The sequence below is a fragment of the Ostrea edulis genome, chromosome 2, assembly GCF_947568905.1.
Source record: "Ostrea edulis chromosome 2, xbOstEdul1.1, whole genome shotgun sequence".
Lineage (NCBI taxonomy): Eukaryota > Metazoa > Mollusca > Bivalvia > Ostreida > Ostreidae > Ostrea > Ostrea edulis.
This window is the reverse complement of record NC_079165.1, coordinates 89,544,673-89,564,731: the sequence shown is the minus strand read 5'-3', so window position 1 is coordinate 89,564,731 and position 20,059 is coordinate 89,544,673. Positions and strand designations below refer to the sequence as shown.

Below are 20,059 nucleotides of genomic sequence, written 5' to 3'. Positions count from 1 at the left end.
TGTATAACATGTACTTGACCTCATGTACCACGTATTGTTGGTTTGAGTGAATAAAGAAACTTGAACTTGAGTTACCAGACTTAGTATAAAGCATTGAATATCAAAACAAAAACACAAACATTTGGGAGACCAGCAGAAACAAGAGATCAGACATGCTCTAAGATATATTTACTCTCTCTTTCTGTTGTCTGTTATGCCCCATCACTAACACATTATGAAAATAGTATAGGATGTGTGTAGTCTCCATCACCATCTTCGGTCACAAAGCAATACATCCAGCAATCTATCATTTGAAACCAATTTAAAAGACACAGGGACAGTTTTACATCACTCTATCAGCAAATCTGATCCGTTTTTGTTCGTCATCCAAATAGTAAGAACATTTTCAGAAATGATATCTAGGAAACACATGGAAGTATTTTCTATCATGCATGCCCGAAAATGTCCAAAAGAATAGTTTTAGTAATATGGAGTGCTAAATTAACATAAACTCAAATAATTGAAGATATCTTCAATTATTTGAAGATATCATCAATTCAAATATTGCTCTCTTTAAATGAATTAATGCGTGCATTAAATCAATTATTGCTCTCATCAAATGAATTAATGCGTGCTTCAATTCAATTATTGCTCTCATCAATTGAATTAATGCGCGCATTAACTGAATTAATGAGAACAATAAATTGATTTAATGCATGCATTGATTCGATTATTGCTCTCTTCAATTCAATTGATGCATGAGGACATCAATTTCGTAGAAATATTGCTCGCAATAATTAATTTAGAGCTTGTTATCAATAATTTGATGATCTCTTTAATTCAATTGAAGATATATTATAATTATTTACGATGCTTTTGTATAAGGAATTATTGTGCACATCAATTCTTTTAAATTAAGAGAGCAACAATGCAATTAAAGAGATCATCAATTCAATTGTGGATATGTTGAATTGAAGATATCTTTAATTATATAGTTGCTTTCTCTAAAAAAATTATTGCTCTCTTCAAATGAATTAAAGATATCATTAATTCAATTGAAGGAGCAATAATTGAATTAATGCGTGCATTAAATCAATAATTGCTCTCATCAAATGAATTAATGTGTGCATCAATTCAATTATTGCTCTCATCAAATGATTTAATGCGCGCATTATATCAATCATTGCTCTCTTCAATTGAATTGTAGTGTGCATCAATTCAATTGTTGATATCATTAATTCATTTGAAGAGATCATTAATTCAATTAAAGTGCACATCAATTCAGCTGAAGAATTCATGCTATCATCAATTCAATTAATGCACACAATAATTCAGAATTGAAGATATCATTAATTATTTGAAGAGATCTTTAATTCAATTGTTGCGCTCATCAAATTAATTGATGATATCTTCAAATAATTGAAGATATCTTCAATTATTTTAGTTTATGTTAATTTGACGCTCCATATGTTGCAGGGGTGGTAGTTTGTAAATGTAGAAATAACCAACTCCTGGCTCAGGGTTCACATTAATGCAGTCATTTATTGCATGGTAAAACGAATGATGATGATGACGATGATTACATATATAATGTTGATTACAAAATGTCCATTATAAAAAAAAAATGGCCCTAAAAGACAAAATAGTAACAATGAATATCACAGCGATTTACAATCAATAGAGAGTACATTTCAACCTTAAGAGTTATCTCCCTTAATTTAAATATAGTAAAATATACTTTACTCAAATATTTACAGTTGCATTACAAATAATGTAACACTATGAAATTACATGTTTTAAATAAAATAAAAGGTAATATCTTTTAATTACCTATCTATGGGACATAAGGCCCAATGCATGCAAACATCAAAATGCTGCCTGGATGCTTCTAATCTATTTATAACAAATATATCATTACAGTACTATATACACTATAACAACTAAATATATAATATAAGCATATACTGAGATGAAATAACTTTAAATTGATAATTACTGTTCTTCATAATATTTAAACTTCACTCTTCTCTCAAACAGTGATATTAGTTATATATACATATTATGAAGATAAATGTTAATAAAATTAGTACTTACTGTCAGGTCTGGATTTGAAGGTCTAATAATGTCTTTGTCAAAACCAAAATGCCAAATCAGCACAAAGATACCAAAACTGCTCAAAAGCAAGCCACAACCAACCTGACCAAAAACTCTCTAGATTCTAACTGAATAAAACTCAGTTCTACAGCCAATGAAATAGCAAGACCTGTGAACCTTTTCACTCACCTATTACACTAAGTAAATAAAGGGGTGGATCTGGGAATTTGACTTAAATCTTAAAATGCACTTTTAATTCCATATGCACTATTCATGTTTATTAAAATATGGTATCATATAATATATACAAGTTAAAACACACTGCTACATTTATAGCAAGCTGTTCTTAGTTCTTGGCTTAAATCCATTTGAAAAGACATGACAGACACTCTTGAAACATGGATTAGGATATATTGAATGTGTACAAAAAACCTTATAATACTACTCACTGTGTACTCTCACCAGGTTGTTGAATACAGGTAAACTCCCCTTGAGGGCACAAGTTATAAAAACAAATCTGCACCCATCAAGATAAATGCTGATGATCTTGATTAAAGGATAAAAAATACGAAAGGGTTATAATAAATCAAATAGAGACCACAAAGAGTTTTCATTTCTCGTTTCAAACATGTACCAAGTATGTTGTTAAACTTTTCTCTCACCACTCACTTCACTCGGCACCAAATTTCTGGGTACTCAAGAAAAGTTTACCAACATACACATGGTATATGGGTTTATGCTTTGGTAAAAATATCCATGGGGCCTGGTATGAATTTCATGAAGAGATTTCCTTTACTATTAAAATTTTGCAAGATGGGCATCTCTAGATACCCCCCATACCATCTTTTTTTCCCCTACAACTTTTAGCTCACCCGAGTTGAAAGTTCAAAATAGGTCATCTGATCAAAATTCATTTATCTAGCATCTGTAAAATTTTCAATTTGTCTTAAGAACCACATGGCCAATTTCATACAAACTTGGCACAAATCTACCCTTAGCTTAAGGAGGTTCAATTTCATTATAACGCACATAATCCCTTCCAAGATAATAAAGAAATAGTAACAAGATGTACTGTGAGCAATGCTCATTAAGAATACCCCCCACTTACCCCAATCTCCCAAAGGGTGTTGTTAATAGGTATAAATTACTTCTTTCCCGAGTGTAAAAATATGGTATGCCTTTGTAGAAGAAAATCCAAGATGTAGTCTGAACACAAATCCATGGCATAAACCTATAATTTTGACCTTGAGATCAAAGGTCAAGGTCATAAAGAGGTCATGAATGTACATGACACATAGTCTCATGGTGATACACCCATGTCTTATGGTATGACTGTCAAAACCCTATTATCAATTTTGACCTTGATGTCAAAGTTCAAGGTCATATAGAGGTCATGAAGGTACTCGACACATCGTCTCTCATGGTGATACACTCATGTGTCAAATATGGTATGCCTATGTCAAAGAACAAAGAAGTTATGGCCCGGACACGAATCCATTGTAAAAAACCTTTAATTTTGACCTTGAGGTCAAGGTCATATAGAGGTCATGAAGGTACTCGACACATCGTCTCATGGTGATCCACCTGTGTGCCAAATATGGTATGCCCAAGTCAAAGAACAAAGAAGTTGTGGCCCGGACACGAATCTGCACAGACAGACGGACAGTAAGACGGACAGACAGACAGAGTGATTCCTATATACCCCCCAGAACTTCGTTCGGGGGGGGGGGGGGGGGGGGGGGGGTGGTATAATAAATAATTATGGTTTACAAATCTTCCCAACAGAAGCTTCCAAACATAATGAAGATTAAAGTTTGTTCAATCAGGATCCATGGTCACAGAGGTTCTAAGAAAATTTACATATAAGAATATACACGAGAGCATTTCAAAATTCAGTCTTCTCGAGAAGCAAAATATGTAGTTTACCAATGCAAGGATGCTCATGTTGCCAAGAGTTAAGTTTGCTCAAGCCATTTTGTATACAAGTGAAATATTATTGTAAATCCACATACGTTATACTGTATACAGGGTTATTTTTGCCCCTTTTTTCCTTGTCATTCTATACTTGCAAACAGTTTCACTCCATTTTCATTTCAACCCCTCCAACACAGTTGTGTTGAAAGAGACATGAGAGAAAGCGATTTCGCCCAGTCTTAAATTTGTCCACTGATGAGGGCAAAACACCTTCGCAAGCTAAAGCAAGTCAATCGGACACTTTGCTTGCGAAGATGAGGGCAAAGGGGTGAAAATAAATCGGGGGCAAATATTTCCCTGTAAACAATATATCCACATCATAGGAATTTTTTTGAGAGGGTGGGAGTGGTTAGGGAAGGGGGCGTCCTCCTAACCACAGACAGTGGTCCCAGCTGTCCGAGTGATTAACAAGACAATGTATATATCATACAATTATTTTATTTGCATCTTTGATGATAATGAAACAAAGTGAAATGATAATAAATGAACATGCATATTTGTAGAAATTTGTGTCTGGCCATCTGCTTGATGCTTCAATTAATTTGTAAGATGAACTAAGTACAAATATACTCCCTAAAATGAAATATGTAAACAAAACCCTTTTTTTATCTATTGAAGTATAACTCAGATGCTGATGAACTTCAGGATGAAATAATGTATTGATTAAATTGTATCTGGGAAATGTTTACAAATTTCTGGCAATAGCACTTATTAAATAAAAAATAAATAACATTAAATAAAAGCCACTCTAATTATCTGTCGTACATAATTCTTATGAAACAATAAAACCTTGCAGTATGTTGTGTTTGCAGTCTCTATAGAAAATGTAATGAAACAAGGTGGGAATCTATATATTCTACAAAATCTCTATATAAAAAAAGAAAACTGCCCTCTTGATTTTATCAAAAGAAGTGGTACTAAAACAACTAAAATGTTAATTAATCAGGCTGTCTAGCCATTTGTGCATGTCCATTTAACAATGTTTAATAATTTTTCATATTGATATTTTGTACACAGCAGCAAAATCTACCTGGATTTCTTGCAAACATAAACAGAAAAACAATTTTTTCATAGCTTTAAAAATATGGACAAAAAAGGTTCTTTCTTGGCTGTAAGCATCCATTTGTTCAAAAAGCCCAAAACTTAGCAAGTTTTGTTTGTTCATTTAAAAGTATGTACAATTAGGTAAAAAATGTCTAAAATGTTTTGATATTTATTTGTTCAATTCTTCTCCCATATTAACAATTTGCTCTAAAAAAATTGCCCAATAACATTTTGATGTACAACTTCAAGGCAAAAGCAGATCACTTAACAGTGCAATAAACAGCTATTCAGACATAAAGTAATAATTTTGTTAAATATTATATGATGCCCATATGCAAGTTAATTGTGATGAGGTTTGAAAGCTGAGATCATTTTTTGGTCAAATGTCAACTTCATGAAATTTTAAACCACCTTGATGTATGTAATTATTAAAAACATTTTGAAATAATTTTGTGTATGGAGATGAAGAAGCTTAGCTTCCACAAAAAATGTTTGAGTTTCACACACAGATGATCAACAGAGAAATATAAAATTTATAAAAATATCCTATGTACATTTTTTTGTAACAAATGGGATGAAGGAATCTACACAATGAGGAGTGGAATGAGAACTGGAAGCTGATTGGTCAGGTTAGGGTTGTCACAGTAATGCTATTTAAGCTTCAGAAGTAGAATTATTTTTTTTTGGTACACAATTGGGCTAAAACATGATTAAAAATGGGTCATACAAAATCTATAATAAGCCAAAATCAAAAATTGCATTAAATCATGCAAAGTATAAAATGTAGCAAATGCAAACAGGATATTTTTACTATAAAAAATGTGAACATATGCATAACGAACTGGCAGCTCCTCAATTTTCTTAAAATAGTGCCAACCTCAGCACTACATTCAAAATAAAATATCGAAATTCAAGTTTATAAACACCGCATAAATTTTTTGGAGTAAACATTGAAAAAAAACTGCAGGTTTAAACAATTTATAACACAAATTTAACAGCATCCTGCCATTTTAAAGTAATAAAACAAACAATGTAAATAACAATATATTTTCTATAAATGCAACTCAAACTTTGGCCCCTTGCATATACAAAACATATTCTGCAAGATAAAATAATTGGTGCACAAACAGAACTACATAAAACTGAAAATACATTGTGCACCAGTCTAACCAAACATATTTACAACTTGTCCAGCCAATTGTAAATGCGTATATAATTCCAAATTGTTTGCACCAATAAAATTGCATGTTGCATGCAAGTCACTTGCAAAGTTCATTGTGTTTATCACTTCCACAATAAAATTATACACATACTGGCACACACTTTGTCCTAGAGAAACACAGGTTTATTGCTGCGAATGGGTTGGTCAGGGCTCGATATACCCTCTGACCAATCAGAATGAGCGGAGTGTGGGGAGGAACTGGACCACTGTCCAGGAGAATCGGGAGATGGGGTCAAGTAATGGTCAGGGAGTGCCACTCCTGATCTGACCTGGGGAGAGTCCATACTGCTCTGAGATTGAGGGGTGGGGTATTTTTCAATGTACATTTTCTGTGGGTAGTCAATGGCTTGTGATTGATGCATGTATGAGTCATTTGTGTACATGTTTGGCATGGTGGTGATGGGGAGATGATTCTCCGAGCTGCTGTACGACACATAATGATCATTCTGCCGGTTGTGCGGGCTTCCATGGACCACTCGCTGCTCCTGGCGGGCCCTTTGGTGCATCGCCTGGATGTGGGTGGGGGAGGTGGGCAGTGAGTTTTTGGTGGGTTTAACTGGAGACATTTTACCGTGTCCCATGGGACTGTTCATGGAGGGTTGTGATGGTGGGGTGATAGAAGTGGAGTAGGTGGGTGGGGGGTTGTGGTGGGGCTGAGTCCACTGTGGCTGCATGTGTTCCATGCCCGGGCTGTTTTTGTATTCATATTGAAGTATGGCCTGGTCATCTGTCATGCTGTGAGACATTGTCACATTATCTATATGATACACAGATTGCTGAGGCATGCTATGTGCCTGAGCATACATTTCGTAAGAACTAGTCTGATCATATCTCAGAGGGGACTCAATAGAGTTCCCCGGTGACACAGTCTCCATTGAAGAAGCTGATCCCTCACAGCTTGGTGAAGTCCCCTGTTTGGTTGATTTTTTCTTCGTTTTCGGCTTTTTGGGATGCACACCATTAGGTAGTCCATTAGGAGAGATAGGAGTATTTGTATTCTTCCTCCGTTTTTGTTTGGAGTTTTTCTGTTGCATCATGTGGATGTGTCCTGGTGATGCTGGCATGCCATTTGACATGGTCATACCGCTAGGACTCATCCTGTATTCATCCAGCAGTCTCAAAATATCACGGTGCTGTCTCTCCTGAGCAATGTCTCTTGGCAATCGATCCATGTGATCTGTGATGTCACGATTGGCATAATGATCTAATAATATTTTGGCTGTTTCAAAACTGCCCTCTCTCGCTGCTAAGAACAAAGGCGTTTCATCCTGCAAAAGTAAAATGGGCATTATTGTCAAACTGATTACCATATAAAAGTAGAGACATCATTACTATTGCTTCTGCCTTGGTTAATGTTCAGTGCTTGCCTTTGCGTCTTGGGCATCCCTGTTAGCGCCATTCTGTAGCAGAGTATGAGCTGCCTTCGAATTATTCACTGCTGCAGCCCAGTGGAGGGCCGTTTTACCTGCAAAGAAACAATGAATGTTCTCAATCCATCTCAAATCAAGTTGAGTTACGAAGTATGGACAAATTCATGGCTGACAATCTTACCATATTCATCTGTCATGTTGATGTCAGCATCTGACTTGATCAACTCCTCTACCATTCCCTCTACAGCCATTCTCACAGCCAAGATTATTGGGGTCGTCCCATCCTGGGCTTTTGCATTCAAGTTTGTAGATCGATTGCGCAAAAGAATCTGCAAGAGATCAGGGGTGAATTCATGTTTTTAAAAATACAATTACATTCTACAACAAATCTGAAAGAAAGATGCATTTTTTGTTACATGGAAAAAAGATTTAAAATGTCTCACTTGGAAGACGCCCACGGCATCAGCGGCAATGGCGGCGTGTAATGGAGTCCGCCCGGTGATGTCCTCTGCGTTACAGTCTGCCCCGGCATCTAACAAAACCTTGGCAGCATCCGCCCTGGCATACCTAGCAGCCAGGTGAAGGGAGGTCTCACCTGAAAATACAAGGACATTTTAGGTCACGGGTAATAAAATGTCGTCTAAATACTTATTGATATAGAGCATATCTTTACACATTGCCCTCTCTTAAAGATAAATGTGATATTTGTGTCAATGAGAAGAAACGTACATGTGTGTAATGCTTCACATTCAGTGCTGAAGTTTTTACCTGTCCTGTCTGTCTGTGCATTGATCTCGGCCCCTTGTACCAGCAGAGCCTGAATGACTTCTACAGACTTGTCATCAGAGTCACCACTGTTACTGCTTTCACCAGATCCTGATCCACTCGACTCATTGTCACATCCTGTATCCAGACCATTCCCACGGAATGAGGCCAGCATCAAGGGAGTGAACCCGCCTGGCCCTCTAACATCCACATCATTCACGTGGGTGTGCTCACTGTCATAGGGAGGAGTTAGAGCCATTTGTTCGTTAGGAATATTGGCAGCATTCAGATGCCTGGGGGTCCATTGTCTGTTGTCCATGTCTGTTGATGGGGGAGAAAGCACCTGTTCTAACTGTTTGCTGTGAGTCTCCATCTGAAAATAGTACAAAAAGCATGTAACTCTATTTACAATTCAGACCCCATCAACAATACAGTGAAATTATAGAGGACTGTACACAGGCACACCACAATACAGTGAAATTATAGAGGACTGTGCACAAGCACACCACAACACAGTGAAATTATAGAGGACTGTACACAGGAACACCACAATACAGTAAAATTATAGAGGACTGTACACAGGTACACCACAATACAGTGAAATTATAGAGGACTGTGCACAAGCACACCACAACACAGTGAAATTATAGAGGACTGTACACAGGTACACCACAATACAGTGAAATTATAAAGGACTGTACACAGGCACACCACAATACAGTGAAATTATAAAGGACTGTACCTTAGCATGTTTTGCTTTGGGTTGACACATTTCATCATCCGTATCCCAAGCAGGTGAGGAGATCTGGGTATTCAGGTCGTCACATCCCGGACCTTTAACATTCCTGTCAACACAATACAAATTAAAATAATTACCCACCTGGACCTTTAACATTCCTGTTAACACAATACAAAAATTATCCACTATTTTACACTTACATCATTTCCTCTCCATCAGGTACCCTTCTCTTAGCGGTGCGTGGAGGCCCTGTTGACTTTGGTCCAGAGGAACTCATGAAAAATCCCTCAGGGAACCATGTCACTCCATGAGCCGTTTTTTTGCGGGACAGCACAAAGATTACCACAACGATCATGATAAGAACACCAGCCACAGACACCGCTACATAAATGTAGGTCATGTTGGTGGTTCCTGTTGGTTCCACCACATCACCACACTCCTTATCACTGCATTCTTTCACTGTCAAGGAAAACATTTTATCATAGTCATTGAGTTCAGATGTTTATAACCAACATGCTTGTACAAATTTGATTGTAATTCACACACAAAAAAAATACCTCAACAAATCCACAGCATTTCTATAACTTACTTTCAATTCTTTCCACTTTAACACCAGTGTCATATCCATTTTTCACTGCCACTGCAAACACCTGGGTAGCAGTGTCCAAATTTGTGATACAGTCCTGGCCTACATTAACTGCAATACAACTACTGGCATCCAGAGTTAGGAAGACCTTGGTACTGTAAAGATAGGATACATAAGATAAACACCGCTTCTATCTCCTCTCAACTATTCTACCCTTGAAATTCAACTATTCAACTTAAAAAGAACAATGGTCATATCAGATGTTTACAACATGTAAACTTTACCCGTTGGTTTCAGTAGATGGTGCCAATGCTCTCCTAAACCTCTGAAGCAGTCCCTCTAATGCAGCATCTGCAAATCTTTTGGTCCGTTCCTGTACTGCTGGTTCCCAGGGGTACACCATAAAACTATTGTTAGCATCCCTCTTGATTTCAACTAGTACATTCAATAACAAGCCAAGCTGTCGCAGGAATAACGCCCTTTTTCTCAGAAACTCTGCCGGAGAGACCTTGACATACACAATCATGGTACCCTTAACAGGAGATCGAGCAGTTGCTTTTTTCTTACAATCACTACCATCCCAGTTACATTCCTTGACGTTACAGGTCTCATCACACAGCCCATTGTTGTATAAACTGTCACAGTAGTAATTGCCAAATGGATTGCAATCCTTATGTACTTGACAGTCCCCTCCGTCGTACAGACAACTCTCGACGTTACACTGGTGGTCACACTCGCTGTTATTGTATTTGCTGGCGCAGTACTCAGGGTTGAAGCAGTTCCTGTAGAGATGTGGGACTCCCAGTGAACAGTCCCCCCCGTCGTATTGACATTGAGCCCGGTTACACTCCTCCTATAAATATACAAACACATCCACTTCTTGTGAGGTCAATTCACCAAACATACATGTAACATTGTATTGCTGTATCTCTGAACTTGAGGAATCAGATATAAAACTTGAGATCTGATTCAAGCGATCTTCATTATTTTCTATAAAAATCTACAAATATATAAAAAGAAACCCTTACCTCACAGAGTCCATTCTGAGCCTTAACTTTGCAGCCGTTCAACACACAAATATCGATTGTGACTGAGGTGGTCTGGGGAACTCCCGGGTTGGATGAGTCGTATCTCTCGCAATGAACGCCCACATAATTTCTAGGGCACAAGCATTCGTATTTTCCTGTATATATAAACAAGACTCTCTTTAAGAACCATTGGATATTACATTTCTCTTATTTTTCCATTGCTGCTACTTTCATTATTAGTTCTTGCTAACCAATTTTCATTGTTTTAAAGGACGAGCAAGACCATGAACTCCAGAGATCAAGAAAATAAGAATTCAAATTCAAGATGAAAGAATAAAGGTTAGATGACGACAAATTCATGCACCAAGAATTTGTATTTTGGGGACCAAAATCACAAAGTCTTGAAGTATTTGAAAACTAATGAGACTAAAGCATTTCAATTTTATCCCAGCCACCAGTAGAAATCAGGAATGAATACAATTTTTTAAAAACATGTTAAAACAAATGCATCCAATAGAGATCTGACTTACCCATTCTGTCTTGACAGGTGCCCCCATTTTTACACGGGTTGTATGTCTTGTTGCACTCATTGAGAATATCCAGGTTACAGGTGTCCCCTCCTACCCCAGGTGGACAGATACACTGAAACTGGTTCTTTTCCATCACCTGACAGATTCCAGCATTCAGACACGGTCCACTGCTGCAGGCAGTTATCTCGGTCTCACACAGCTCGCCACTGTAAGGCTCAGGACAGGAACAGATGGCTTTGGTATCTCCACTGGTACATTGCCCTCCATTTTTACATGGATGATTTTCGCAGAAGTTGATTTTTTCACTGCAGTTCCGACCTGTTTCGGAAAACAAAGTCAATGAATCATCTACCATGGTAAAGCATGCCACACAAGTTTATGCCTACATTCTCACTATCTTTCAAAAGTTGCAATGTCAGATTGTGTTAATGATAAACTGTACAGAAAAATGATTTACAAATCTGGGCTTATAGTTTTCACATCAGTTATATTACATCTCAAAAACATTACACCCTTTTCTTAATATTCTGATAAATGACAGCGATATTCTACTCACCTCTGTATCCCACATTACATTCACATCTGTAGTCATTGACCATCTGTATACAACTATGTGTACCGACAGAATCACAGGGGTTAGACAGACACTCGTTAATATCTCCCTCACACCGAGGACCAATGTAGCCCGGTCTACAGTTACATTCATATCCATTTATCTTCTCTATGCATATGCCTCCATGAAAACAAGCCCCTACAAAACAGTCCTTCTCATCCAGCTCGCATAGCAGGCCTCTTGTTCCAGGCAGGCAGGAACATGTGAAGTTATTGTCTAGATCATGGCATTTCCCACCATTAGTACAAGGACCGTGAGCACAGTCATCCACATTCTGCTCACAGTTCAGTCCCTGGAAACCCAACTGACAAATACATCTGTATTCTCCAATCTGGTCTACACATGTTGCTCCATTCATACACGGCGCAGACTGACATTCATCGATTTCTGTTTCACAGTAACTTCCTTGATAGCCTGGTCGACATGAACAGTTGTGGGTGTTGCCAACATTATGACAGGTGCCTCCATGATGACAGACTTCAGATACTGCTACTCCTATAACAACAGTCAATGTGTCCCATATATTTTAAGAGGTATGTGTACATTTTTAACACCCATTTGCATTTTCTTGTTTAAAGAGTTTCTATAAGAACATTTTTAACGGAAAGCAAGAGCTAACCTTTGGATTTGGCTGCCACTTCACAGGTTATGGTCTGAACGTCACAAATCTGTCCTGTCCATCCTGCGGGACAGCTGCATCTGTATGTATTTGCGGACTGAGTGCAGGTGCCCCCATTCATACACGGGCCTTCTGTGCACCAATCATGGAATGCCTGTTGAAACCAAAAAATATATATTCACTTGATATACTAGTAAAATTTCATGAAGATATCTGAAAATTACTGCAGACTACAGAAGATGACCTTTCAAATTAAACACATTAAAAAGACTGCGCAAAAGAGACATGTTTCTCACTTCACATCTTGGTCCAGTAAATCCATACGGACACACACAGTGGAATGAGGTCAGGCTCTTGTCATTGACACAGGTACCTCCCTCCAAACATGGGTTAGAATCACAGGGGGTAATTCTAATCTCACAGTTCATTCCTTGAAATCCCGGGGCACACTCACAACGAAAGTTATTAACCAGATCATGACAGGTGCCTCCATTCAAACAGGAGCTGTAAATCAAATGTGAAAAAATGTTAGAACATGTACATGATGATACCATCAACAATAGATTTTCTGCATGAAAATAAATATACACTGTAACTTTAATCAATAGTAAAAGGCCAAAAATTCTTCTTTTTTTAATTTTAAACCTTTCATTGCATGAGTTAAAAGTGAGACTGTGGATTGCCCCCCTCCCCCAAATAAAACTAACCTGTCTGTGCAATCGTCATCATTGATATGGCAGTTAGTGCCACTATACCCAGGATTACAGGTACAGGTATACGAATTAACGTAGTCATTGCATACAGAACCATGCTCACAAGGACTAGATGCACACTCGTTGATATCGTTCTGGCAGTGGTAACCACTGAATCCCGGTGGACACAAGCAAGTGTAGTTGGCAATTCGATCATAACAGGTGCCTCCATTCTGACATGGGGAGGACACACAATCATCAATGTTGGACTCGCAGAAACGGCCTGTGTATCCCTTGGAACATTTGCATTCAAACGATCCATATGAGTTTTCACAGGTACCCCCAAAATAACACTGCGTGTTCAGGCACTCATCATAGTCATCCTTACAATGTCGACCTAAAAAATTACAGCTCAATCATTACCTGCTTCAGATGTATCAAACATTACGCTGACAAAAAACAACTGCTTCTGGAAACCTTACCTGTCAGGCCCTGGGGACAGAAGCAAGAGAAATCGGTAAAGTCTGCAGAGACAGAGCATGTAGCAAGATGAAAACAGGGGTTGGAAGCACAGGGGTCCAGCTTTGTGTCACAGTTCTTGCCTGTCCACTGCATCTCACAGTGACATTTGTAGTTGTCAGCAAGATCAGTGCATGAACCATGCACACAAGGATTAGTAGCACAGTTGTCAATATTGGTCTCGCAATTCACACCTGTAAATAGTCAAAATTTGAATATTCCACACATCTCTGTTCTCAATAAGTATCAAATGATTTGTTTGCTATATTTATTTGATAGAAATTCATAAAAGCACTTGTTGATTTCATAGTAAATCGAGGCTTACCTGCAAATCCCGCAGCACAGTCACATCTGTATCTTCCATCTAGGTCATGACACACCCCTTGATGTTGACAGGGATTGGACGCACACTCATTGGTCTTCGTCTCACACCGGATACCCTCGTACCCCGTGGGACAGGTACAGGTATATTTGCTGACCCCATCATAACACTGACCACCATTCAAGCAAGGATTGCTGGCACATTCGTCCACGTTGGACAGACATCTATCATCATTGTATCCATACGGACAGTCGCAGTGGAAACCATTAACTAGATCACGACAAGTGCCTCCATTGTGACAAGGATTAGGGTTGCAGTCATCAACGTTACTCTCACAGCGATCCCCTACAAATCAACAATGTTACATCCAGTCAACTTATAACTTACAGAGAGATAACCTTACCGCAATCCAGTCAACTTATAACTTACAGAGAGATAACCTTACCGCAATCCAGTCAACTTATAACTTACAGAGAGATAACCTTACCGCGATACCCTACAAATCAACAAGGTTACGTCAAGTCAACTTATAACTTACAGAGATATTTACTGTGGTTCCTAAATATTTCAATCTTCCAAATTCTGCAGAACTTTAATCCCCCATCGAAGCGATGAATTAATTATTGGAGTTACCATTTTATATTCTTGCTTGCAGTGATTTATCAATCATGCACATCATTCTTGTAGCATTAATTAATCATGCGAGTTACCTGTGTATTCATTGATTAATTATACAAGTTACCTGTGTATCCATTGATTAATTATACAAGTTACCTGTGTATCCATTGATTAATCATACAAGTTACCTGTGTATCCATTGATTAATCATGCGAGTTACCTGTGTATCCATTGATTAATTACACAAGTTACCTGTGTATCCATTGATTAATTATGCAAGTTACCTGAGTATCCTGGCCTGCAGCGGCACACATAGTTGTTTAAGCCATCCTCACATGTTGCTCCATTGATACAGGGGTTGTCTTTGCAATCATCAAAATTTACTTCGCAGTTCATACCTAAAATATGCATTATCTCCATAGTTTTTGGTTTTTATTTCTTTTTATTTTTTGCATTTTAGAGTATATTATCCATTTCAAATTGAATCTACAGCTCTGACTATAATATCTGGCAGATAAGAACATTCTTGTCCCCCGATATGATTTACATCAATTCTTTACACATTAGCAATTAATTTTGTTGTAGAGAATTGAGTGACAACTTTCTGATGAATGCCATCTAGAAGACCGAAGAAACTCCACAAATTGTTATGCATCTTGAGGAGTTCAAACATTTAACGAGATGCCATCTACACTGAGTGGGAACAAAAGACCACCTTCAAAGTGACTGGGATTACTCCTCTTACCTATCTTGTGATTATGTAGGGCACTTGAATGCTCTTTATTACAGTAAAAAGTTGGTTTGCACGCTAACAGACAAAAATGGGGAAATTATACAAATCATTATCAGACGTGACTAGCAACCAAATTGCTTTCATGTATATGCACAGGGTATTTTCCTAATTTATCTTCGTTTCTTTTCTTTTTTGGTTGTTTCAAAATTTAGAAAACAAATTTAATTTGAAAAATGGTAATTGTGAAGAAAGAAATTTTTTTTCTCGGATACATGAAAAAGTCTAGGCAGGTGAGAGAAGCAGAGCGGTCTCCTGATATAAATCTGCCCTTGATGATCGACTTCCATTGTACATAGACAATGTCTTTAACAAAACTCCCAGGATCTTGTCTATGACTCAGTATTAATGTGTTTTTACAGCTTCACCCGAATGCCTTCATTGTTACCTGGGCGATTTACCTGAGTGAATTTTATTCAGGGTGTTGTATGAAATTTGAATTCCATCTGATGACAAGTAAATAAATCTGTTTTCCTTTGATTCAACTCTGATTATATTACTTAAATAAACTCCTAGAGCAAATTTCTTAAAAGGAATATTGCTCTAATCTTTATAGCTATGCACACAAATAAATGTCCACTACATAGATTCACAGAAAAACGTTGCCCTTCATAAAAGTTCTGACCAGCTTTTTCTTACAAGACCCAAGATAAAAAGAATTTCCTTTCAGAATAAACAGTCATTAACCATTTCATCCAGCTGGTTGACCAACAAAGTTTCTGCAATGACCCATCATCAACTGCCCGGCCTCTCCGTAGTCAAGGGAAACAAATCTTACCTGTCGTTCCTTTAGGACAGCGACATTCATATCCATTCCCGTTCTGAATGGGGTGACAGGTTCCCCCATATTTGCAGGGCTGGGATTCGCATTCATCAATGTCCGTCTCGCAGTGGTTCCCAGTGAAACCCTGGAGACATTGGCACTCGTACCGCCCCAGAAGATCCTGGCAGGTGCCCCCATTGTAGCATGTGACTCCCACACAGTCATTGATATTAGTTTGACATAGGTCTCCCTGGTATCCTACACAAAAACAAACAATTTGGTTGACTGACAAAACAGAAATGCACTTGTAAAGTCTGCATTAATTTTCTTTATTTAACAAAAACTTGTAATTTTTGTTCTGCATTTACGAAAATATCCTGGTTATAATGAAGAGCAGAAGATAACCTGCCAACTTTCTCCTCTGTGTAACACTTTTTAGGAAGGCATCACTTCTCTAAACAGGTATGTTTTAAGCAGCAGGAAACATTTACAGAATGTACACAAACATAACAATAGCATTTTACCAGGTGCTACATATAGAGAGAGTGCAGCTGTTTTCCAGTATCAGATTGATAAAGGTGTTACAGAATGTACCACGATCTATCATTAAAACATTAAACATACTACATGTATGTCATATTTTTTTTTTCTGACCTAAGGATGCTGCAGCTGTAGATGAAAATATGTATCATTTTTTCTGTGGAATCTGTCATTATTCGTTGAACTATTTCTCTCTTCAATCAAAAATGAAAAGAGGTGTTTATTTCATGTATTTGTTTCCTTGGACCTTACCATGTGCACAGGAACAAGTGAAACTGTCAATATCATCTACACAGGTTGCCCCATTCTGGCATGGATTGTCAGCACACTCATCGATGTTGATGCTACACGTTGCTCCCTCAAAACCTACAAAATTACTCTCCAAAATTACACTCTGTTTTGCACAATGACTCATTAAATTCCCCCAATTTTACGAATCAATAATTATTTCAAAAGCAAATTTTGCCATAAATTACACTTATAAAAGAAAACTATGCAAGAACTTAATGACTTGCATTTAAAGCATTTTCTTTTAACGATTACGGGCCTTATTTTTTTCTCTCCTTCATTTTCTGAACAGTTAACAGTTTATTTGTACAGAAAACACTATGCAAATTTGTATTGCACTCTCACATTTTTCTCACCACAGTGCATGCTTCAGTGGGCAATCACTGATGACATGTGCTCTCCGCTTGAGCAACTCATGCATTCTTTACAACTGTGAGATTAAATCATTTGTAAGTGATCACTAAATTATCTCACAGAATATAATCTATCCCCCTAATCAAGATTTCCCATCCATTCGTGATAATAAAAAGTGTCCCATGGCAAAAACAAACAGATTCTAATCTCTGGCTAGCCAGACAAACCAGGGTTCTTTTTACTGATAGAGATTCCGAAGGAAACAAATCTTCTAATGACTACATAGGGTAGTTTTAGATCATGCTTCAAACACTAACACAAATCCATCCACACAGACCACTTTATCCGCTTACTGTTATTTTTCTTTATCTAAACTTTATGCAAACAGCTTTCAAAGAGATGTACTTATACTAAATAAAGCAATTTAAGATGAACTTGCATATTTCCCCACCCAAAGATATGCCAATCCAAGAATAAAAATTAGTACACTCCCTGATATTCAGTACATAAATTTAAGTCTTGTTATAAATGCAATTTCCACCGACAAACAATTCTAAAATTCTGAGAAATATATCAAGGCTATAAATCTATATTCAAGTACCAGTAGCCATCTTCATAGTAATGTGAAAATCGTAAACCTATCCTTTGTTGTTGAACAATTTTCACAAGATTTCTGTTTGCTGACCTCTGTTTTACTTTCACTGTGCTGTACTAGGATGAACCTTTTGATAATGTCATAGAAAAAGGACTTAATTCCTCTCGAATGGGAGTTACTCCGTACAACAACTTCAAGTATGGCAGACTAAGAACCTGAATGACTATAGTACTACTTGTATTTCCAAGTACTAACGACCCGGAATCGCTACTATGTACGGTCTATTGTACCATTATTTCCCCCGAATTATATGGATGCCATAAAGAGGTTTATATATCTCATCATCTATCTCATTTATTACTGTTGGGTTTTTTTTTATTTCATATGTATCAATACACTTGTGAGGAGGGTATATGGAGGGGGAAGAGGGGAGGGGTGTGTTTACCTGATGGAGGGGGAAGAGGGAAGAGGGGAGGGGGAAGAGGGGAGGAGGGGGTGTTTACCTGATGGACAGTTGCACTTGAATTTATTGATCAGATCTTCACAGATTCCTCCATTTCTACATGGGCTGCTTTCACATTCATCTATATTATGTTCACACAGGGTTCCCTTATATCCTGTAAAATACCAAAACAACAACCTTCTATTAAACACGCAAGATGTGTGATATAATTAAGCAATCTACACCAGTTCTACCTAAATGATTACAAAGCCACCTAAACGCACCGACTACACGAACAAAATGCAAGACGGAACAGGCTAGATGCTTGTGAAGCATGGCAATTCACCAATTTTTTTCTTTTCTTGAAATTTAAATTCTCTAACCAATAAATAAGATATAACAAATTGATACAATATCAACCACTTTTCTCTTTTTGAATTTTACGACTAAATAGGCTTAATCAATTTCATATATATATCCCTAAAACTTTGAAATCCAGGCTTCACGTCTACTTAGTCAAAAGATTTGTACATTTACCGTCGACTGGGGAGAGTGTTCTTTTCACACCGTGCTCGTATCTTTGATCCTTTTATTTAATATTTTACATCAAAAATAACTTTTAATAAATCAATTTTCACAAGAGAATGAAATCAATGAAGGAGCAGTGGATAATGATAGAGTTACACACAGCCAGGTTTGAAGTACTCTAAGTTTTCTTCACTGCAGGCTAACATCAGAGTATGTAACACAATTACAGATGTTATCTAGACTTGCAACATAGAAAAAAAAACATTTTAATGACCTCAGATCGTGGGAACTCTCCAACCCTGCACCAACCAGAATGGAGGGGATAATTATGGGATTTCTCTTATTAAAACAGTTGCTCTTGTACCAAAAAACTTATTCAGACAAATACATGAAACATATGTTCCCATTACAAAGAACTGCGTCCTTGTTGTTTCATACCTTGCCACACTATTTTTCTTTACGCCTATGTTATTGGAAGTTTATGCTCTTGTATTAATTTTCGTGCATGTGCCTCAATAAGAATTAATGCTATCACTTATGATCAGCCCTAAAGAGTGACTCCTGAAGATAAAAGTTTCGCTACACAAATTTTGTATCTTTTTCAAAGTCTATGTTTAATGAGAAAAGAATTTAACCTTGAAGTTTAAAGTTTCATCCTTTTCTTTCCTTCTTTTTGCACAACCAGGACTTGATGTGTTGCGCTCTGAAAATGTGCGCTATTCACAAATACAGCTATCCTGAGTACACAATAGACCCCACATCTGCTCAACAATAAACGGAACAGTTTTCCTATTTTTTTTTTAAATGGTTGGGTATCAGAATGATCTTTTAGCTGTATTGTGAAGGGGGCTGTTGGTTAGATTTCCAGATTCCTAACCTGTTTTGTTCTAATTTGTACAGTCTATTACTTTAAAAGTGCTGATTGGCATAGATTAGCAGACTCATGGTATGAAAACCTTCCGAGGTCAAAACTCCTGACTTCTCATCAGATCAAACAAGAGCCCACATTCGAAACAATATCTTTTTCAAAACTTCTCCCTCTTTA

At 37.3% G+C, this 20,059-nt stretch overlaps 1 protein-coding gene across 5 annotated transcripts in view; it reads right to left on the bottom strand.

Moving 5' to 3' along the window:
* Nucleotides 1-4,469: 4,469 nt before the first annotated feature.
* Nucleotides 4,470-20,059, bottom strand: part of LOC125678882 (neurogenic locus notch homolog protein 1-like) — a 58,082-nt gene continuing 42,492 nt past the window's right edge. For all 5 annotated transcript variants that reach the window (XM_048917652.2, XM_048917651.2, XM_048917653.2 and 2 more), the window contains 21 exons: nt 18,548-18,661; nt 17,060-17,173; nt 16,283-16,525; nt 14,999-15,112; nt 14,100-14,441; nt 13,738-13,968; nt 13,271-13,652; nt 12,860-13,067; nt 12,564-12,717; nt 11,888-12,439; nt 11,332-11,649; nt 10,802-10,956; nt 10,058-10,626; nt 9,777-9,928; nt 9,388-9,646; nt 9,191-9,293; nt 8,452-8,821; nt 8,127-8,278; nt 7,865-8,012; nt 7,681-7,778; nt 4,470-7,581 (listed from right to left, as the gene is read on the bottom strand). In XM_048917652.2, the coding sequence (XP_048773609.2) occupies nt 6,421-7,581; nt 7,681-7,778; nt 7,865-8,012; nt 8,127-8,278; nt 8,452-8,821; nt 9,191-9,293; nt 9,388-9,646; nt 9,777-9,928; nt 10,058-10,626; nt 10,802-10,956; nt 11,332-11,649; nt 11,888-12,439; nt 12,564-12,717; nt 12,860-13,067; nt 13,271-13,652; nt 13,738-13,968; nt 14,100-14,441; nt 14,999-15,112; nt 16,283-16,525; nt 17,060-17,173; nt 18,548-18,661 (5,939 nt within the window). In that variant the 3' untranslated portion in view covers nt 4,470-6,420. The remainder of the gene's footprint in view (nt 7,582-7,680; nt 7,779-7,864; nt 8,013-8,126; nt 8,279-8,451; nt 8,822-9,190; nt 9,294-9,387; nt 9,647-9,776; nt 9,929-10,057; nt 10,627-10,801; nt 10,957-11,331; nt 11,650-11,887; nt 12,440-12,563; nt 12,718-12,859; nt 13,068-13,270; nt 13,653-13,737; nt 13,969-14,099; nt 14,442-14,998; nt 15,113-16,282; nt 16,526-17,059; nt 17,174-18,547; nt 18,662-20,059) is intronic.